At 42.4% G+C, this 21,577-nt stretch overlaps 1 protein-coding gene across 3 annotated transcripts in view; it reads right to left on the bottom strand.

Moving 5' to 3' along the window:
- ADAMTS12 (ADAM metallopeptidase with thrombospondin type 1 motif 12) overlaps positions 1 to 21,577 on the bottom strand; it is a 378,754-nt gene that overhangs the window by 166,997 nt on the left and 190,180 nt on the right. For all 3 annotated transcript variants that reach the window (XM_043887193.1, XM_043887192.1, XM_043887194.1), the window contains exons 4-5: positions 16,809 to 17,005; positions 15,741 to 15,824 (exon numbers count right to left, since the gene is read on the bottom strand). In XM_043887193.1, the coding sequence (XP_043743128.1) occupies positions 15,741 to 15,824; positions 16,809 to 17,005 (281 nt within the window). The remainder of the gene's footprint in view (positions 1 to 15,740; positions 15,825 to 16,808; positions 17,006 to 21,577) is intronic.

Genomic DNA, 21,577 nt, shown 5'->3' with positions numbered 1-21,577 from the left:
CTGATTCATATCAATGTATGACAAAACCCACTGAAATGTTGTTAAGTAACTAGCCTCCAACTAATAAAAAATAAATAAATAAATAAATAAATAAATAAATAAAAGAAAATGAAATATTGGTCTATGTGGGTAACTTACTAAATAATTATATGTGAGTTCTCACAGTTTTGAATCAAAGGGAACCTATAATATTTCAGATGTGTTACTAGTGGGTAGGAAGAGCCCACACACCCACACACACACTCTGAAGTTCAGTTAAGCTCCTTATTTAGATAACCATGAATATAAAGACTTGTTAGAGCCAGAGTGGCCACACAAGCAGAAGCAGATGGAACTCCTCTTAGAATGTTTTCCTCGCGCTCACAGTCACTGGTGGGATACTGCCAGTTTGGAAAAATTCAATTTTTTACTTCAATATTGTCCGTTCACATTTTGGTTGGGAGCTGGACACAACTTGGTGACTAAATAACAACAAGTACATTGGTTCAGTTCAGTTCGGTTCAGTCGCTCAGTCGTGTCCGACTCTTTGTCATCCCATGAGCTGCAGCACGCCGGGCCTCCCTGTCCAACACCAACTCCCGGAGCCTACGCAAACTCATGTCCATTGAGTTGGTGATGCCATCCAACCATCTCATCCTCTGTCGTCCCCTTCTCCTCCTGCCCTCAATCTTTTCCAGCATTGGGATCTTTTCAAATGAGTCAGCTCTTCGCATTGGACTCATCGTTTTCCAAGAACTTAACACCAATCTACATGTGTGTCTGTTTAAGGAAAAGTTCAGTTCAGTTCAGTTGCTCAGTCATGGCCGACTCTTTGCAACCTCATGAATCGCAGCACACCAGGCCTCCCTGTCCATCACCAACTCCCGGAGTTTACTCAAACTCATGTCCATCGAGTTGGTGATGCCATCCAGCCATCTCATCTCCTGTCGTCCCCTTCTCCTCCTGCCCTCAATCCCTCCCAGTATCAGGGTCTTTTCCAATGAGTCAACTCTTCACAAGAAGTGGCCAAAGTATTGGAGTTTCAGCTTCAGGATTGGTCCTTCCAATGAACACCCAGGACTGATCTCCTTTAGGATGGACTGGCTGGATCTCCTTGCAGTCCAAGGGACTCTCAAGAGTCTTCTCCAATACCACAGTTCAAAAGCATCAATTCTTTGACACTCAGGTTTCTTCACAGTTCAACTCTCACATTCATACATGACCACTGGAAAAACCATAGCCTTGACTAGATGGACCTTTGTTGGCAAAGTAATGTCTCTGGCATTTTAATATGCTATCTAGGTTGTTTATAACTTTCCTTCCAAGGAGTAAACGTCTTTTAATTTCATGGCTGCAATCACCATCTGCAGTGATTTTGGAGCCCCAAAAAATAAAGTCTGACAGTTTCCACTGTTTCCCCATCTATTTCCCATGAAGTGAATGTCTACAAATATCCACTCTCCCTGGATACTGAGCCAAATTCAAGTGTGAGCAAGGACCTGGGGAAACAGTCATCTTCCACACCCTGCCGCATGGAATCTGCCTCCAGTTTTCCCAGCGTTACTATGAGTCCATTTCCTTGAAGGGCCTTAGGAATTATAAATCCACTCCGCTCATTTAAACAGTGAGGAGATCCAGGTCTTAGAGGGGAGGACTTCAGCCAAATCAGAGCAAGGTTGGAATGCCAGTTTTGCAGCTACTAGGCCAGGACTGGTAGTTTCCAAACTACTGAAGTTGTTCAGTTTCTCAGTTGTGTCTGATTCTTTGGGACCCCATGGACTGCAGCACACCAGGCTTCCCTGTCCTTCACCATCTCCCAGAGTTTGCTCAAACTCAAGTCCATTGTGTCAGTGATGACATCCAGCCATGTCATCCCTGTCATCCCCTTCTCTTCCTGCCCTCAGATCTTTGCCAGAATCAGGGTCTCTTCCAATGAGTTGGAAGACACTTCTCTAAATATTTTGCTTTGAGTAATTGGAAAGATTTAGCAATTGACATATTGTCAGTTATTGTTTATTTATCTCCCCCACCTCACACTCCCACCACCAGGGGGAGACAAACACAGATAGAGACCCTCTACTTCTGAGACCCCTAGCTCTCCTTCCTCTTCTTATTCTCCGTCCTGTTCTTGGGTAGCTCTTCTTCTTTTTGGCTCATTGCTATTAATAGTTCACTCTTGATCACAGTTTTATTTTGAGTAATCACCTATACACATAAACTTTCAAGTCTATATCTCATTCCTAACCTCCCCTAGAGTTCAAACTCATGGGCCCAAATCTCTTGATGGACACACTCTTCTGGATGGCACCACAGGTAGCCCTAACTCCACAACCCTGGCCCTCTATATCCCTATGTTAACCTGCTATTCTTCCCGCATCTTCTTAGTTACAGGAACCACCATCAAGTTGGTGTCCTCCTATTGGTCTCCTCTCTCTCTTTCAACATCCCATTTTGTCATCATGTGCTGTTAACTCAACCTTCTCTCCATCTTTACTCCCAACTGTCTGAGTTCAAACCCTCATCATTTTATTCTTGAATTAATTCTTGCAGCATCTTTCCACTGTTCTCCTTCTTTCTTCTTTTAAAATCTGTCCTCCTTGCCATTGCCAGGTCAATCCAGCCAAAACTAAAGTCTGCTCACATCACCATGCAAGACTTGAGACCTTTCAAAGTCTAGCCTCCAGGAAGCCCTTTCTTCATGTTTAACCTCACAGTTTGTGTTCCAGTAACACTCAAACTGCCTATGTTACCATTTGCCCCACCCCCAGACATATGTTCTTTCTCTCCTTGCTTTCTTCAGGCTGCCTCCTCTGTCTAGAAAGCCTCATTTCTCTCCTTATTTATTCCCTTTAACTTACTCGGCACATCCATTAATTCTTTAAGATTCAATTGGGACATTTCCAAGAAGTCATCCCTGCCTCCTTGTCTTGAGTAGTTTTCTACAAATATATCGTGTGCATCTTGGTTCACAGCATTTGACCCACCAGGTTGAAATGTTAAAATTGTGTGATGTGACTCAGAGATTTCTAAGAATCCGCCTTCCAGATTATAAACCTCAGTTTAGCTTGAATAAAATTCTTTTTTCTCTTAACTTAGTAGTTAATAGAATTTTTGTCAACATTAGAAAGAAAAAAAAAATGTTAGAGCCCCTAGTCTACCCCCAGATCATGCCTGTTTTCTCCTTATTGCCTTTGCCAGTTCCTCTTACAGCCACAGCAAGTGCAATTAACTGACCTGCTGCTCATTTGTAGCTCGGTAACTTGCCCTTGTATAAAACTTTCATCTACAATATGTGGCATTTAACACAAGTTCCATGTTACTACTTTCCTGTTTAATGTCATGACTCTTGCAAGAAATTTTAATTGAACACAACTTTTTTCAGCCTCTTCATCTCCAAGTCTCATAAGCGGCTAAGTCCAAGAAATACTCAAGTTTCTTGAATGCACATGATCCTAGGAGCCATGGTTAGCTATGCCTCAACACCGTGTAGCTCTCAGCATGCACAAAATACAAAAGAGCTTCAGAGAGATGTCACTGATGCACAATGAATAAGGGGAGACTTGTACTAAACATTTCCTATAAAACATCCTTGTCATTATCTGCACTTCTCAAAACAAACCCCCATCCACACAAATTTTTTCTTCCTATTTCCTTTGTAAACAAAAATAGATTTCCCTTTTTGTTCCTTCATCATTTTTTCTCACCTCATTTTCTCAGCCACTTCAATCCAATTCACTTCTCACTTTCCCTTTCCTATTCACTTGAGTATGTGGCCTGATTGAACAGGGAGGTGACCTAGAGGAAGTCATCAATGGCTTGCAGAAATAGTCCCAAATGGGAGAGAGAAAATGATTTTGCAAGAACGTGGCTTTTATTATAAGTTGTACTCTTTGTAATTGCTCTTATTATAATGAAAAAAATCATGTATTGATTTGCTAGAGAACTTGTGATTCACTGCACAGTCTGATCATGCTCTGCTAGCCAGGCTTAGGTTCTTAGAAGAAAGAGAACAGGCAGAGAGAAAAGCAGTAAAAAGTTTAACCTGAAAACTTCCAGTGTATCTAAGGAATAACTCATCTGATGGTCAGAGGAAGAGATACTTGGTTTTTTTAAAGTGGTGAGTGTACAAATTCATTGACCATATTTTTGACATTTATCTTGAAAAAGCAGCAGTTCTATAGATTATTATAGACCCACACATCACCTTCGGGACAGGGGAGGTCACCAGTCTGAGTTGCCAAAGTTAGCAGGCTTTTAGCTCCAGAGTCTCACAGAAGTGAACCCAACACTAAATCTGGAGAGACTTTCTCTGTGCAAACAGCCATCTCCTTCCTATTTGTCAGCCCTGCTGCTCCTTCAAGCCAGCCTGACACCCCAAGGCCCTACCCCTCAATGGCACAGTGATCTGGGGCCATGGGGCTGGCTTCATCCCAACTCACTCCCACCCCAGCTTTGTCTCGATCCTGTTCTTAAAAGAAGTCTCCAACTTCTAAAGATCCTATTTATCTACTTCAGGTGTTTTGTTTTCCATCAAAGACTTGGGTACAATTTCCTCATCTGTGAAATGAGTATAATAATAACAGTTGCCAGGGTTGCTGTGGGACCTAAATAATGATGACGACAATGGTAAGAATGAGAATGATACTGAGAGTAACACTGATGGAATGGTTTCTACAAGCCTGAGTATGCTGACCATTATGTGAATTAACATGCTTGATTCTCACAGCAACACCAGGAAGTAAACATTCTGATCCCCACTTTACCAAATGAAGAAATGGAGGCACAGACAAGTAACCTACCAGAGCTTATATGGCTAGGAAGAGGCGGGACCAACTCCAAATCTGTGCTTGCCACGGTGTCAACTGCTCACCGAAGTACGAGGGAAGAGAGCAGTCCCTGGCCAACTCGTGAGCAGGGAGGTCACTGAATGAATTGGTCTAAAGTGGAAAGGGCTAAAAGGCTAAGTTTGAGTCTGAGTCCCTGAGGGAGAATGGGAGTTCAAAAGATAGGATAGGGTCATAAAGTGAAAATGAGAGTTTGATTCAGGGCTGGATGGAAGCAGGACAGGAAAGAGAGCAAGTTGGTTCATACGTGAAGCCACTCTGATTTCTTGGCCCACGATGTCTTAAAAAGCACGGCAAACCTTTCCAGCTCACGGTTTTGTGTATGTGTGTTTCCACTGGTCTGAAATATGACCCTCTATTCCTTGAGATGTCTCTAGGATGCTCCAAAATGAGTATCATGTCAAACTTTTCCTCAAAATGTGATGGAATTCCACAGTGGTTTTCACATGGCAGTAACTAAGAAATAGCACCCTACTCCAGTAATCTTACCTGGAAAATTCCATGGTCAGAGGAGCCTAGTGGGCTACAATCCATGAGGTCACAGAGAGTTAGATACAACTGAGCACATATGCAACTGACACAGAGGAACTGTATTTTATGTATGGAGGTTAACCACCAAGTCTCTTGAACCCAGCACAAAAAATGAAACTCAAAATGGTGTGAGCTGTCAGGTAGGATTTTGAGTAAGGAAGAAGAGAGTCATAGGAATGCACTGATGGCAGCGACCTACCTCCGTGTCCCCCACTTCATGTCACTCTCCACAGAGCCCCAGAGTCATCTCTCTAATGCTTCTCTCTCCACTTCATCTCTCAGTTTGGAATCATCCAGAAGGTTTCACAGGATTAGATCCACATCCCATTAGGGGTCATAGGCTTGTCATGACTTGGCCACTGTTGACCCTTAGCTTCACCCACTGACTGTTGCTCTCACTCATTCACTCTTTCCTTTATGTGTTCTAAACCAGTGGGGCTGAGTGGTGAGCAACACCAGACCCAGCCTCTGCACTTAAGTCCCACACACTAATGCAGGAGAGTGTATCAAGTCAAGAGATATAAAACCACCATAACTCAGATATGTGCTATAAAGAAGAAATGTAGTGTTGTGAAATTATATAAAGGAATATTACTGGACATGGATCTCAAGGAAGGCATCCTCAGCCAAGTGACACTTGAACTGACATCTGAAAGATGAAGGTGTAAACTAACTGCTCAGTATGAAGACATACTGAGCAACAAGATGAGCAGTAGGAGAAAGCAGTATGTCAAGGCTGTATATTGTCACCCTGCTTATTTAACTTATATGCAGAGTACATCATGAGAACCACTGGGCTGGATGAAGCACAAGCTGGAATCAAGGTTGCCAGGAGAAATATCAGTAACCTCAGACATGCAGATGACACCACCCTTATGGAAGAAAGTGAAGAAAAGCTAAAGAACCTCTTGATGAAATTGAAAGAGGAAAGTGAAAAAGTTAGCTTAAAGCTCAACATTCAGAAAACTTAGATTATGGCATCTGGTCCCATCACTTCATGGCAAATAGATGGGGAAACAGTGGAAACAGTGGCTGACTTTATTTTTTTGGGTTCCAGAATCACTGCAGATGGTGACTGCAGCCATGAAATTAAAAGATGCTCACTGCTTGGAAGGAAAGTTATGAACAACCTGGACAGCATATTAAAAAGCAGAGATATTACTTTGCCAACAAAGCTATGGTTTTTTCCAGTAGTCATGTATGGATGTGAGAGTTGGACTATAAAGAAGGCTGAGTGCCAAAGAATAGATGCTTTTGAACTGTGGTGCTGGAGAAGACTCTTGAGAGTCCTTTGTACTGCAAGGAGATCCAACCAGTCCATCCTAAAGGAGATCAGCCCTGAATGTTCATTGGAAGGACTGATGTTGAAGCTGAAACTCCAATACTTTGGCCACCTGATGCGAACAGCTGACTCCTTTGAAAAGACCCTGATGCTGGGAAAGATTGAAGACAGGAGGAGAAGGGGATAACAGAGGATGAGACAGTTGGATGGCATCACTGACTCAATGGAGATGAGTTTGAGTAGACTCTGGGAGTTGGTGATGGACAGGGAGGCCTGGTGTCCTGTGGTCCATGGGGTCGCGAAGAGTCGGACATGACTGAGCGACTGTACTGAAGGAGAAAGCATGATGAATAGACTATCACTCTATCCTAAGAGCAAGTGGGACACAGTAAGAGATTAGAGAGAGAATCATGAAAACACTGGATTGCTTTAAATCAGGGATGGGCTTCAGAAGGGGTGTCAGGAGAGTAGAGATAATCAGATTACCATTTTGAGATCATCCTGGTTGCAATAAGAAAACAAGATCCAAAGGAATCCAAATAGAACAGAAAGTATATATAACTAGAGCCCAGGGAAGAGACAACTGGTCCTGAATTTAAGTGATGTAAATGGAATTGATCAGAGAAAACTGGCAGTACCTGATGATGGGCTGGATTTGGGGTGGAGGCACGAGAAGAAGGGATGATGGACAACCTCTAGGTCCTTGGGTCCTACAACCGGACACATGTTGACATCACACATAGAGACGGACAACACTAGAACAAGACCAGGTGTGAATGGAGGTGGGTAAGTTTTGATCGGCTATTTTCTCTCCTGCCTCCAGCGCAATCACATTGTTTCCTTTTTCCACAACAAGCAATCTCAGTTTGTGGTTTTCTACTTTGTGCCTTTTTGCAGGAGATGCTAAGCTCCTTAGAATCAGAAAATAGGACTCAGATTCATGTTTGTACCTTCAGTGACTAACACAGCATTTGACATACAGTTGGTGTACCACCACTCTCTTCTCATTTGCAGATGAAGAATAAGGAGGGATGCAGCTGTGATGGGATGTTCTCAGTTACCCACAGGATAATGACAGAGTTGGGATGATGACAGAGTCAGGACTCAAACTCAGGTCCCCCTGATCAAGAGCAGTCACCTCTCAACATCTCACACTAAACTTTCTGCCTGTGGCTGCTGCCTCGATGTTAGTTAAGGAATCATTACTGCTCTTTCTCAGGGCTGCTTATTAGTCCAAGATGTGAAGAACAACTCCAGCTCTTCTCTGAGAATCAAGAAAATGAGAATTTTTAACCACAACACTCCAGTGGGATGGCAATTCTGTTGTCAAATTGTGAACCCTATGCCACTTGGAGATTCTATAAAAGCTTGAATGAGGAAGACACCTGGCAATTTGGAGAAAGGAAGCTGTGGCTATTTTACAGCAATTCATGTGTATCTAGTTGCACTTGCCAAGTGAGGATGGAAAAAAAAAAAATGTAATCGTGATAGGGCCAAAGAGGTAATGACCAATCAAGTTCTTTCAAAGGATTCCACTGGCAGTGAGACTTTGGTGGCCTTGTTTCCTGAGAATGAAGAGTTGCAGGGTTCAAAGGGGTCTAATCCATGGAAACCACATATTGAGCTCCTACTAAGGCTACTGTTGAGACTGTGAGGGTAAAGGTTTTTCCTTTCTACACTCAGGAGAACCTTCCTTCACCCCACTGCCACAACCATGGCTAAACATGCATATATGTTAGATCATTATACAAGAGTGAAAATTTGTCCTCCAAGGTCAGTCAGTCAATTCAGTTGCTCAGTCATGTCTGATTCTTTGAGACCCCATGGACTGCAGCAAGCCAGGCTTCCCTGTCCATCACCAAATCCTGGAGCTTGCTCAAATTCATGTTCATCACGTTGGTGATGCTATCCACCATCTTGTCCTCTGTCGATCCCTTCTCCTCCTGTCTTCAATCTTTCCCAACATCAAGGTCTTTCCTAATGAGACAGTTCTTTGCATCAGATGGTCAAAGTACTGGAGTTTCAGCATCAGTCTTTCCAATGAATATTCAGGGTTGATTTCCTTTAGGATGGACCAGTTGGATCTTCTGGCAGTCCAAGGGACTGTCAAGAGTCTTCTCCAATGCTACAGTTCAAAAACATCAGTTCTTCAGCACTCAGCTTTCTTTACAGTCCAACTCTCACATCCATACATGACTACTGGAAAAACCATAGCTTTGACTAGATGAACATTTACCAGTCTCTGCTTTTTAATATGCTATCTCGATTGGTCATGACTTTTCTTCCAAGGAGCAAGCATCTTTTAATTTCATGGCTGCAGTCACCATCTGAAGTGGTTTTGGAGCCCCCCAAAATAAAGTCTGTCACTGTTTCCACTGTTTCCCCATCTATTTGCCATGAAGTGATGGGACTGGATGCCATGATCTTCATTTTTTGAATGTTGAGTTTTAAGCCATCTTTTTCACTCTTCCCTTTCATTTTTACCAAGAGGCTCTTTAGTTCTTCTTCACTTTCTGCCATAAGGGTGGTGTCATCTGCATATCTGAGGTTTTTGATATTTCTCTCGGCAATCTTGATTCCAGCTTGTGCTTCATACAGTCTGGCATTTCACATGATGTACTCTGCATATGTCATGAACCTCTGTCCATAGTTCTTCAGGTACTCTGTTTATCAGATCTAATCCCTTGAATCTATTTGTCACTTCCACTGTCCCTTGTAAGGGATTTGATTTAGGTCATACCTGAATGGTCTAGTGGTTTTCCCTACTTTCTTCAATTTAAGTCTGAATTTGGCAATAAGGAGTTCATAATCTGAGCCACAGTCAGCTCCCAGTCTTGTTTTTGATGACTGTATATAGAGCTTTTCCATCTTCAGCTGCAAAGAATATAATCAATGTGATTTCCATGTGTAGAGTCGTCTCTTGTATTGTCAGAGAAGGGTGTTTGCTATGACCAGTGTGTTCTCTTGGCAGAACTCTGTTAGCCATTGTCCTGTTTCATTTTGTACTCCAAGGCCAAACTTGCTTGTTATTCCAGGTATCTCTTGACTTCCTACTTTTGCATTCTAGTCCCCTATGATGAAAAGGACATCTTTTTTTGGTGTTAGTTCTAGAAGCTCTTGTAGGTCTTCATTGAAGTGTTCAATTTCAGCTTCCTTGGCATTAGTGGTTGGGTCATAGACTTGGATTACTGTGATATTGAATGGTTTGCCTTGGAAATGAACAGAGATCATTCTGTCATTTTTGAGATTATACCCAAGCACCGCATTTCAGACTCTTTCGTTGACAATGAGGGTCACTCCATTTCTTCTAAGGGATTCTTGCCCACAGTAGTAGATATAATGGTCATCTGAATTAAATTTGCCCATTCTAGGCCATTTTAGTTCACTGATTCCTAAAATGTCGATGTTCACTCCTGCCTTCTCCTGTTTGACCACTTCCAATTTACCTTGATTCATGGACCTAACATTCCAGGTTCCTATGCAATGTTGTTCTTTACAGCATTGGATTTTACTTCCACCACCAGTCACATACACACCTGGGTTGTTTTTGCTTTGAATCTGTCTCTTCATTCTTTCTGGAGTTATCTCTCCACTCTTCTCCAGTAGCATATTGGGCACCTACCGACCTGGGGAGTTCATCTTTCAGTGTCATATTTTTTTGCCTTTTCATACTGTTCATGGGGTCCTCAAGGCAAGAATACTGAAGTGGTTTGTCATTATCTTCTCCAGTGGACCACGTTTTGTCAGAACTCTTGACCATGACCCATCTGTCTGGGATGGTCCTATATAGCCTGGCTCATAGTTTCACTGAGTTAGACAAGGCTGTGATCCATATGATCAGTTTGGTTAGTTTTCTGTGATTGTGGTTTTTATTCTGTCTGCTCTCTGATGGAAAAGGATAAGATGCTTGTAGAAGCTTCCTGATGGGAGGGACTGGCTGTTGGGGGTTCTGGATTTTGCTCTGAAAGGCAGGGCCATGCTCAGCAAATCCTTAACCCACTTTTCTGTTGATGGGCAGGGCTGTGTTCCCTCCCTATACAGGATACATATACCCTTCTACATTACCAAACTACAGGGGTAATGGCGGTAATGGCAATTGTCAAGTACAATTTTCTTCCAAGTTAGTCAAGTAAAATTTTTAAAAAGTTAAAAACATAATTCTCATACAAATACATGGTGAGCACATGTTCAAGATTTATTTAACTCACTAATAAGGAGACAAGCAAGATCAAAAACCTGGTTCAAAGGCAGATACATAAAAACTGATGCAGTGATAGTAAAAAAAAAAAAAAAACAAAGAAGAGGAATGCTGGACTGAGACTGCTAAATTCGATACACAATTATGTAATGTACCACAGGCAAATAAAACCATAATCTTTGGAGTTATCTTCTCTGCTAGACACAAATCCTTTCCATCTCTACCTAACAAAACCCATTTGTATTCTATTAGTATCCTGCATGTTATCACCTAACTTTACCATGTCTAGACCACAATCAAACAAATCTATATTTCCATAGAGTGAGAAGGGTCATGCTAGCCACTGAAAGGATATATTGTCTTTGTTTTGCCTCGTTTCTAAGTTTGGGTTAAATCTTTTTTTAAAAAAAGCTTTACAGGAAGGGAAATAATAGGTATTCCATGATACCCAGAGTATGTCTTGAGTGACTAAAGCAAGTAGAAGTGGTCGTGGAGAGAGGAAGGAAAAAGGGTAAAGTAAGGCTGCAGAGATCACTGACGTAATATCTTCTATTGTGGAGGTTTCCACTCAGAAAACAGTAAAAACTTGCCTTGAGCATTTTGACCTCAGGTCTCCTGTTTGCAAAATTCAGACTTTAATTGGAGAAAGTAGTGAAAATCACTAGACCATTCAGGAATGACCTAAATCAAATCTCTTATACACTGGAAGTGACAAATCAAGGGATGAGATCTGATAGAGTGGCTGGACAACTATGGATGGAAGTTCATAACATTGTGCAGGAGGTAGTGACCAAAACTATCCCCAAGAAGAAAAAATGCAAAAAGGCAAAATGGTTGTCTCTCAGGCCTTACAAATAGCTGAGAAAAGAAGAGAACTGAAAGGCAAAAGAGAAAAGGAAAAATATATCCATCTGAAAGCAGAGTTCCAAAGAATAGCAAGGAGAGATAAGAAAGCCTTCATAGGTGAACAGTGAAAGAAACAGAGGAAAGCAATAGAATGGGGAAGACTAGAGATCTCTTCAAAAAAACTGAGACACCAAGGGAACATTTCATGTAAAGATGGGCACAGTAAAGGACAGAAACAGTATGGACCCAACAGAAGCAGAAGATATTACGAAGAGGTAGCAAGAATACACAGAAGAACTATACAAAAAAGTCTTAATGACCCAGACAACCACAATGGTGTGATCACTCACCTAGAGCCAGACATCCTGGAGTGTGAAGTCAAGTGGGCCTTAGGAAGCATTACTACTACAAAGCTAGTGCAGGTGATAGAATTCCAGCTGAACTATTTCAAATCCAAACAGATAATGCTGTTCAAGTGCTGCAGTCAATATGCCAGCAAATTTGGAAAACTTGGTACTGGCCATAGGACTGGAAAAGATCAGTTTTCATTCCAATCCCACAGAAGGGCAATGCCAAAGAGTGTTCAAACCACCACATAATTGCACTCATTTCAAATGCTAGCAAGGTAATGATCACAATCTTTGAAGGTAGGCTCAAACAGTATGTGAACCGAGAACTTCCAGATGTTCAAGCTGGATTTAGAAAAGGCAGAGGAACCAGAGATGAAATTGCCAACATCCATTGGATCACACAAAAAAAGAGGGAATTGCAGAAAAACATCTGCTTCTGCTTCATTGACCATGCTAAAGCCTTTGACTGTGTAGATCACAACAAACTGTGGAAAATTCTCAAGAGATGGGAATACCAAACCACCTTACCTGCCTCTTGAGAAACTTGTATGCAGGTCAAGAAGCAAAAGTAAGAATGACATGGAGCAATGGACTGGTTCCAAATTGGGAAAGGAATACATCAAGGCTGTATATTGTCACCCTGCTTATTTAACTTATATGCAGTACATCATGTGAAATGCCAGGCATGATGAAGCACAAGCTGGAATCAAGATTGTGGGGAGAAATATCAGTAATATCAGATATGTAGATGTCACCACCCTAATGGCAGAAAGTGAAGAGGAAATGAAGGAGCCTCTTGATGAAAGTGAAAGAGGAGAGTGGAAAAGCTGGCTTAAAACTCAACATTCAAAAAACAAAGATCATGGCACCCAGTCCCATCACTTCGTGGTAAAAAGATGGAAAACAATGGAAACAGTGACAGACTTTATTTCCTTGGGCTCCAAAATCACTTTGGATGGTGATTGTGGCCATGAAATTAAAAGAGGTTTGGTCCTTGGAAGTAAAGCTATGACAAATCTAGAAAATGTGTTAAAAAGCAGAGCATTACTTTGCCAAAGGTCCATATAGTCAAAGCTACGGTTTTACCAGTAGTCATGTATAGATATGAGAGCTGGACCTCAGAGAAGGCTGAACACCAAAGAATTGATGCTTTCAAATTGTGGTGCTGGAGAAGACTCTTAAGTGTCCCTTGGACAGCAAGATCAAAGTAGTCAATCCTAAAGGAAATTACCCCTGAATATTCATTGGAAGTACAGATACTATAGCTGAAGCTCCAACACTTTGGGCACATGATGTGAAGAGCTGACTCATTGGAAAAGACCCTCATGTTGGGGAAGATTGAGGGCAGGAGGAGAAGGTAGCTACAGAGGATGAGATTGTTGGATGGCATCATCAACTCCATGAACATGAGTTTGAGCAAACTCTGGTAGGTAGTGAAAGACAGGGAAGCCTGGCATTCTGCAGTCCATGGGGTCGCAAAGAGCAGGACACAACTGAGCAACTGAACAACTCCTGTTAATGGAGATTTGAATAATGCCCTTCTTTATCTATCTTAGCTGCTGGTTAAGAGCTATAGATTTCAAAGTCATTTCACCAGATTGGATAGTTCATTCATTCATTAAATTTCACTTACTTCATTTATTCATTCATTTCTGCCCAGGCACTGTGTTAGGTGCCAGAGATGAAGCCAAGAATAAAGAAACGTATTTACTGCTCTCCTGGAATTCACATTCTGATGGTGATTGAGATAAGCAAGAAAAAAGTAAACAAATACACAGAATATTAATGGATTCTAGAAGCTGTATTAAGCAAGGAAGTAAACTCCATTCTGCAATGGAGAATGCTAAGTGGGGCCAGCTTTGGGAAGTCTGGTCATTGAGACCTCTCTGAAGAAGTGTCATTTAAACAGAGGCCTGGGAGTTCACAAGGTGTCAGCCATGAGCAGAGCCAGGGGAGGGACGTTTCAGGCATTGGGAACCTCAAGTGCACAGGCCATGAGGCTCAAGAATGCCTTGGGTGTTCTAGAACCTATATGAAGCCCTGTGTAAAGTGGTGAAGAAAGGCAGAGAGTGACACACAGAAAAATGGGCAAGTGGAGGAGGCCAGATCATGAAACTCTCCATAGGACAGAGTGAGAAACGCTGAAATGGTTCTGTGAAAGTGAAAGTTGCTCAGTCGTGTCCAACTCTTTATGACCCCATGGACTCTCTATTCCATGGAATTCTCCAGGCCAGAATACTGGAGTGGGTAGCCTTTCCCTTCTCCAGGGGACCTTCCCAACCCAGGGATCAAACCCAGGTCTCCCACAATGCAGGTGGATTCTTTATCAGCTGAGCCACAAGGGAAGCCCAAGAATACTGGAGTGGGCAGCCTATTCCTTCTCCAGGGGATCTTCCTGACCCAGGAATGCTTGCATTGCAAGCATATTCTTTACCAACTGAACTACCAGGGAAGCCCAAAAATCCATTAAATGTTTTGTGCAGTGGAGCACCCCAATTTGTATTTAAAATTTCCATTCTAAACTGTTATGTCAAGATTGGATTATGTCAAGATTGGATTATGGTGGTGGTGGGTGGGGAAGATTTACAACAGGAAGAACAGGAAGGACTCCACTATGGTAGAGATGAAAAGGCAAGCGATGATAAAGCCAAAACAAACACAATGACTGTGGAGATGACTAACAATGGGTGATTGAGAGATGCATTTTGAAGGCATGAGCACTGTGGGCCTTGCTGCAAGATGTGCAAGACAAGAAAGGAAGGTGGATCAAGAATGATTCCCAGGCTTCTGAACAGTGCACAATAGCACTGCGTACTGAGATGGGGAAGTGGAGGGCTGGAGAAAGGCAGGAGGCATGATTGAAATGCTTTGGGCAGAGAGCAACTGAGAATTCCATTTTGAATTTTATTAAGTTTCCAAGTTCAAGTAGATTAGAACACATCCAGGTTGAGATGTTGAATAAGCAATTGGATATGAGTCTGGAGCTCAAGTAGCAGGTCTAGGCTGGAGGTATCAATTGAGTCTCAGCATGTACACGTGCCGTAAGTCTCTGAGGCCAGATGGAATCCCCGAGTAAAAGTGCAGAGAGACCAGTGGGCCCAGAACATAGACATGTGTTACTATGCAAGAGGGAAATAAACAGTAAAAGGGTTCAATATTTCCACATTTCTTCAAATTGTTTGAAATCACTCAGTCAGAACATGATTTAATCCACTGTGGAATATTCTTAGGCACTGCTGTCAAGCTGATTTGTGCGTTACTAGATACAAAGACTGTCAGATGATTCCAAGTATGTATATCTTGGAAATGTTCTCCATCTCCCACTTGACGTCCCTGAATTCCCAAGAAAATAACACAGATGGGCTTCCAGACATCTTTCTGGTACCCTCTTTCTTGTCCATCAACAGCTCTTCTGAAGATGGGAGGTAAAGAGTGTGAAGGGTGTCCCAGGTGGCACTAGTGGTAAAGAACCCACTTGCTAATGCAGGAGACGTAAGAGACGCAGGTTCGATTCCTGGGTTAGGAAGATCCCTCAGAGTAGGAAATGGCAACCCACTCCAGCATTCTTGCCTGGAGAATCCCATGAGCAGAGGAGCCTGGCAGGCTACAGTTCATAGGGTCACAAAGAGTTGGACATGGCTGAAGTGACTTAGCATGCCAAGGAGTGTGAGGATCTAGGTTGGAGGTGTGGTGGGGAAACCATGCCTTACCTCTTCTTCTTCAAGTAGAATGAGCCGAACCACAACGATGTGGATTGCATTGCCAATGCTTGGGTTATGGAACAACCCGGTGACCTACAGTCAAAAATGGAAAATCATTAGTCTCAGGTGAATAGAGAACAGATAAATATGGGAGGAGGAGAAAAACAGCACTGTAATGCATTTGCAATAATTCCTTATCTTATAGGTCAGAAATTTTTGGTGGAGTTCAAAGATGACCAATTGGGAAGGCAGAAAACATTACAATGCAAAAGGGACACTTCAAATTAGGGGTCACTAACTTTATTCCAATTCTAGCTCCAACTATCTTGAAGAAATAATGTTCCAGTTCTTTGCCTCAGTTTCCTCATTTGTGGAAATTCCTATATAATTTCCTATATAAATCAGTGAGAAAAAATAAGTCACTTGATAAATAACTACTAGAAAACATATGTGATAAATTACAGGTTTTCCTAGAATACATGTTTTTAAGAAAAACAGTAATTTGCTTTGAATTTCCATCCTTAATTAACTAGGCATGTGTGTATTTAGTTGCTCAGTCATGTCAACTCTATGTGACCCCATGGACTGTAGCACACCAGGCTCCTCTGTCCATGGGATTTTCACAGGTTTTCACAGGTAAGAATACTGGAGTGGGTTGCCATTTACTTCTCCAGGGGATCTTCCCAACCCAGGGATTGAATCTGCATCTCCAGGGTCTCCTGCATTGCAAGTGCATCCTTTATCCACTGAGCCATCAGGAAAGTTCAACTAGGTATGGAAAATATTTATAAATATAAATACAAATACTACACATAAAACTATTATATATTATATATGTAAGACCAGGGAATTCTGTGGCAGTCCAGTGGTTAGAACTCTGCCCTTTCACTGCCAAGGACCCAGGTTCAGTCCCTGGTTGGGGAACTAAGATCCCGCAAGCTGTGCAACCAAACAAATTAAAAAATTAAAGAACATAAAAGGACCACAAAAAGGTCTCTTGTTTCTTATTTGGGGGGTGGAGCAGTTCTAGTGATATCTATTCACCTGCTGCCCATGCCTCCATGAGGTCTGACATACCATGTTCATGATGGTGAGGATATAAGATTCCACGTTCTCCCTCCCGTGGTACTCAATCATCTTCGTGTCGGCCACCACCAGCGTCTCCACCCACCTCTCCTTGCTGATGGAACGTCGAGAGAGGCTTCTGCCTCGCAAGTGGCTCCTCTCCCACTTCTCTCGCAGTAGCTCTTGTTTCTGGGAGGTGCCAGGACTGTCTAAACATTAACCAGAAGATAATGGATTCATTCTCTATCTCTCTCACATACTACTTACTTATGTTCATAAAGATACAAGGCTGTAAGTTTAAGTTATGTTTAATAATGGTCAAATATAACATTCTTATCTACATGATTGAAATGGAAGAAGAATACCATTCTTCCACTGAAATGGAAAATAATTAATACAACAAAGATAAGTGAAATTGGAATATGACAGGGAGGTTCAAAGTACGGCTCTGAAATAATTGTTACCTATTTTATCAAATAGGTCCCTTATTATCAAAAGGATATTACAAGCAAGAATGAGAACTTTTTCTTTCCCTTCTCCTCCTTCTACTCCTCTAAATTATTCAGAGCTTACTGAATGCAAGGCAGGGTACTAGGCTTTAAAATGCCAAGTTGTTTATCCTCTTGAACATCTGGGATACATACTGCTATCTCCATCTTGCAAATGTGGAAACTGATGCTCAAAGCCACTGGTTAAATAACTTCTCCAAAGTTGCACAGCCCATAGTATTAGTGGAAGAACCAGGATTTTTTCTGCCCTAAAATCACGCATTTTCATATACACCACACTGTCTCTCAGAGAGTAAACATGAATAAAACTGCAGAAATGTAAGCTGGAGAACCTGCATGTGGTTCAGGACATTCTATTCCAAGAAGGTACAAAATGAGCTGGACAAAGATCTAGCAAACAACAGTAAAACTCTCAAGGTCGCTCATAGATTTCAGTATGGAAAAGACTTAATATATGAGGGTCATAGTTCGAAAGGCAAAACCCAAGAGAGGCTACAGAATCAGGAAGAGAACTGAAAACATCTTCAAACTCCCAGAAGTTTGAGAAGCACTGCCCTGAAACTTGAAAGAGGTCTGTGTAAAACCAAAAAAAGTATGAAGTGCTACTTCGCACATTGAGAAGCTTAACGCCAAGTGGTGGTCAAGTCTGAAAGGTTTCAATGGGCTCAGAATGGCTTAGTGAGTGAGTGAGTGAAAGTCACTCAGTCATGCCCAGCTGTTTGTAACCCCATGGACTATACAGTCCATGGAATTCTCCAGGCCAGAAAACTGGAGTGGATAGCTGTTCCCTTCTCCAGGGGATTTTCCCAACACAGGGATCAAACCCAGGTCTCCTGCATTGCAGGTGGATTCTTTACCATCTGAGCCATCGGGAAAGCCAAAAGGAGTTAGGGAGTAGACAAAAGATGAATTTACCAAAAGAGTAAATAAGGCAAGAAGCCTGGGCTGATGGACAAGCAGAGTCCCAATCTTTGAAGATTTCTATCTGGAAGACAGTGACGTACCTGCTCCCTACTCTCCTCAGGACCCTGGAGCACTGGCTGGGGAGAACATGCAAGCAGAACAGCAAACCTCTCAACCCCTTCCTCATCCCTGGTGATGGCCACCCAGCCTCGGCTTGTATACTTCTGGTGCTGGGGGCACACATCAATTCCCAGTTCTCTCCTGCGCTGAGCTAGAACTTCCCCCCTGTAATTTCCACTTATTAGTCTGGTCCTATTCTTCAAAGGCATCTATAACACCACCCTCTCCTGAGGCCCTGCCTCTGATGCGGAATTGGGACAACCAAAACCACATCCTGCCCTCTGCCCACAGTGCTCTCTGGGTTATAGAGTTGATTACACTCATTTGCTCTGTAACCCATCCTGGTTCCTCAATGTTGCTTCCTATGTGAAGTTAGGACGCACTGCACTGACTAATATTTACAAGAGAGATGAAACACGATCACCAGTTCAGTTGCTCAGTCATGTCTGACTCTTTGCTACCCCATGGACTGCAGCATGCCAGGCTTTCCTGTCCACCACTAACTCCCGGAGTTTACACAAACTCACGTCCATCAAGTTGATGATGCCATCCAACCATCTCATCCTCTGTTGTCCCCTTCTCCTCCTCCTTTCAATCTTTCCCAGCATCAGGGTCTTTACCAATGAGGCAGTTCTTCACATCAGGTGGCCAAAGTATTGGAGTTTCAGTTTCAGCATCAGTTCTTCCAATGAATATTCAGGACTGATCTCCTTTAGGATGGACTGGTTGGATCTCTCTGCAATCCAACGGACTCTCAAGAGTCTTCTCCAACACCACAGTTAATCATAGGTCTAAATAAATTCAAATTCTATTCTTGGGCTTAATAAACTTGGACTTTCTAGGTGGCGCTAGTGGTAAAGAACCTGCCTGCCAATGCACGAAATGTTTGTTTTAAGGGGAGAAATCTAGCCAAGGGGGCAGTGTAAGTAAGGATGATGTCCAGTCCTCACAGAGGACTGACTTCCTATAACTGGAAGTGGAGGAAGAGCAAGGATCTGGGCAACATCTGATGAGATGTCCAGGATGCCCTGTGTACCAGCAGAGTGGAAGCCCTGGAGATACCAGGGAAATGCAAATAACTGAGCATTTTCCCTTTTCCCAAATGCTTTTGGCAGCTCTTCACAAAGCTTTCTCACATTTAGCGCTCTCTCAGGTAGCAGACAAACCTAGACAGGATATTAAAAAGCAAAGACATCCTTTGCCAAGAAAGGTCTGTATAGTCAAGGCTATGGCCTTTCCAGTAGCCACATATGGATGTGAGAGTTGGACCATAAAGAAAGCTGAGCAGCAAAGAATTGATGCTTTCGAACTGTGATGCTGGAGAAGACTCTTGAGAGTCTGTTGGACAGCAAGGAGATCAAACCAGTCAATCTGAAAGGAAATCAACCTTGAATACTCATTGGAAGGACTGATGCTGAAGCTGAAGCTCCAATACTTTGACCACCTGATGCCAAGAGCTGACTCACTGGGAAAGACCCTAAGGCTGGGAAAGATTGAGGGCAGCAAGAGAAATGGGTGGCAGAAGATGAGATGGTCGGGTCACCGATTCAAGCTGATGGTTGAATCAGCATCACCGATGCAATGGGCATGAACCTGGGCAAACTGCAGGAAATGGTAAGGGACAGGGAAGCCTGGTGTGCTGCAGTCCATGGGGTCAGGAAGAGTCAGACATGACATGGCATCTGAACAACAGGTAACAGGCCATCATCTGCCACCTCTGTCTTAGACTCGGGGTTACCTGCAGACAGGAATAGACCAAGCCTTGAGGAAGTTGCCTGGAGGAGGCTCAAGTATCATCAGGAAGCAGGGAAAGTGAACACAGAGCAGAAGACTCTGGAAATTATACTTTCCTGTACTCTAGAGAGTGTCTGTTTAGCATGCCAGTAGTTTCTAGAAGCTACCTCTTCTGCTTAGGGAATTGTTCTAGGATTTGTCTCCTACCATGACTCAACTCTTCCCTCATCTGGATTCTTTTCAGCTGCCTTGTTCTCAGAGTTCCCATGGAGAAGGAGGTTTAGAAGGATGTTTCACTTAGAATGGTTTACCGCTGATTGGATATTGGCCTTTAACTGGACCTACTGCTAGGTGTGAGAACCAATTTCCCCCAAGAAGATCCTCTCAAGTTAGTCTTCTCCAGGTCACACTCTATAGCTTCCAGATAAGTAAGACCTAGTATCCTTGCTCCTCCCTTCTTGCCACCAGCATGAGTGAAATCTTGGGATGCAACTTGGCAAGAACACAAACACCAACAGCCATCTCTGATAGAGAGCCTGGCCTGTGATGAATATTTTTTTAGATCTGATATTTACTGCAGTCATCCTTTAATATCCACAGGGAATTGGTTCCAGGACCCCCTGCATCTGCCAATATCCATGAATATTCAAGTAATTTATATATAATGGCATCATGTTTGTATATAACCTAAGCTGTATACTGTATACTTTAAATTATCTCTAGATTACTTGTGATACTTCATATAAAGTAAATGCTATGTAGATAGTTATAAATACAATATACATGCTACACAAACAGTTGCAGATGAGCAATAAGTTCAAATTTTTCTTTTTGGAATTTTCTAGGCTTTTTTTTGGAGGGGGCAGTATTTTCTAGCCAAGGTTGGCTAATCTGTGGTTGGTTGAACCTGCAGCTATGGAAGGCCAACTGTATTTAGTTCTCAACAAATATTTGAGGTAAGTCTTATTCTTATCATTTTTTTTTTCTTTTCTTTTTTTTTTTTTTTTTATTACTTTTTTTTTCCAGTGGGTTTTGTCATACATTGATATGAATCAGCCATGGATTTACATGTATTCCCAATCCCGATCCCCCCTCCCACCTCCCTCTCCACCCGATTCCTCTGGGTCTTCCCAGTGCACCAGGCCGGAGCATTTGTCTCATGCATCCCACCTGGGCTGGTGATCTGTTTCACCATAGATAGTATACATGCTGTTCTTTTGAAATATCCCACCCTATTCTTATCATTTTTAAGTGAGAAAAATGAGACTCAGAGAGATTATATTTATTCAGATTTGTCCAAAGCCTCATAGCCATTAAGCAGCATATGAGCATTTTAGACAAGTTGGTCTGAATCCCATTTAAACTGTGGTGTGGAGATGGGAGTGAAACTCCTGTGCATGACTTGCCTGGAAAAAAAAAGAAGGGTGCCTTAAGTCTAATAGAACCTAGACAGCTTGTCCAGGCCCACTATTTTTAAGATTTTTTGATGCAGACCACTTTTAAAGTCTTTATTGA

Source organism: Cervus elaphus, chromosome 25, assembly GCF_910594005.1.
Source record: "Cervus elaphus chromosome 25, mCerEla1.1, whole genome shotgun sequence".
Taxonomy (NCBI): Eukaryota; Metazoa; Chordata; class Mammalia; order Artiodactyla; family Cervidae; genus Cervus; species Cervus elaphus.
The sequence above is the reverse complement of the archived record's forward strand: the minus strand, read 5'-3'. Positions and strand labels throughout refer to the sequence as shown.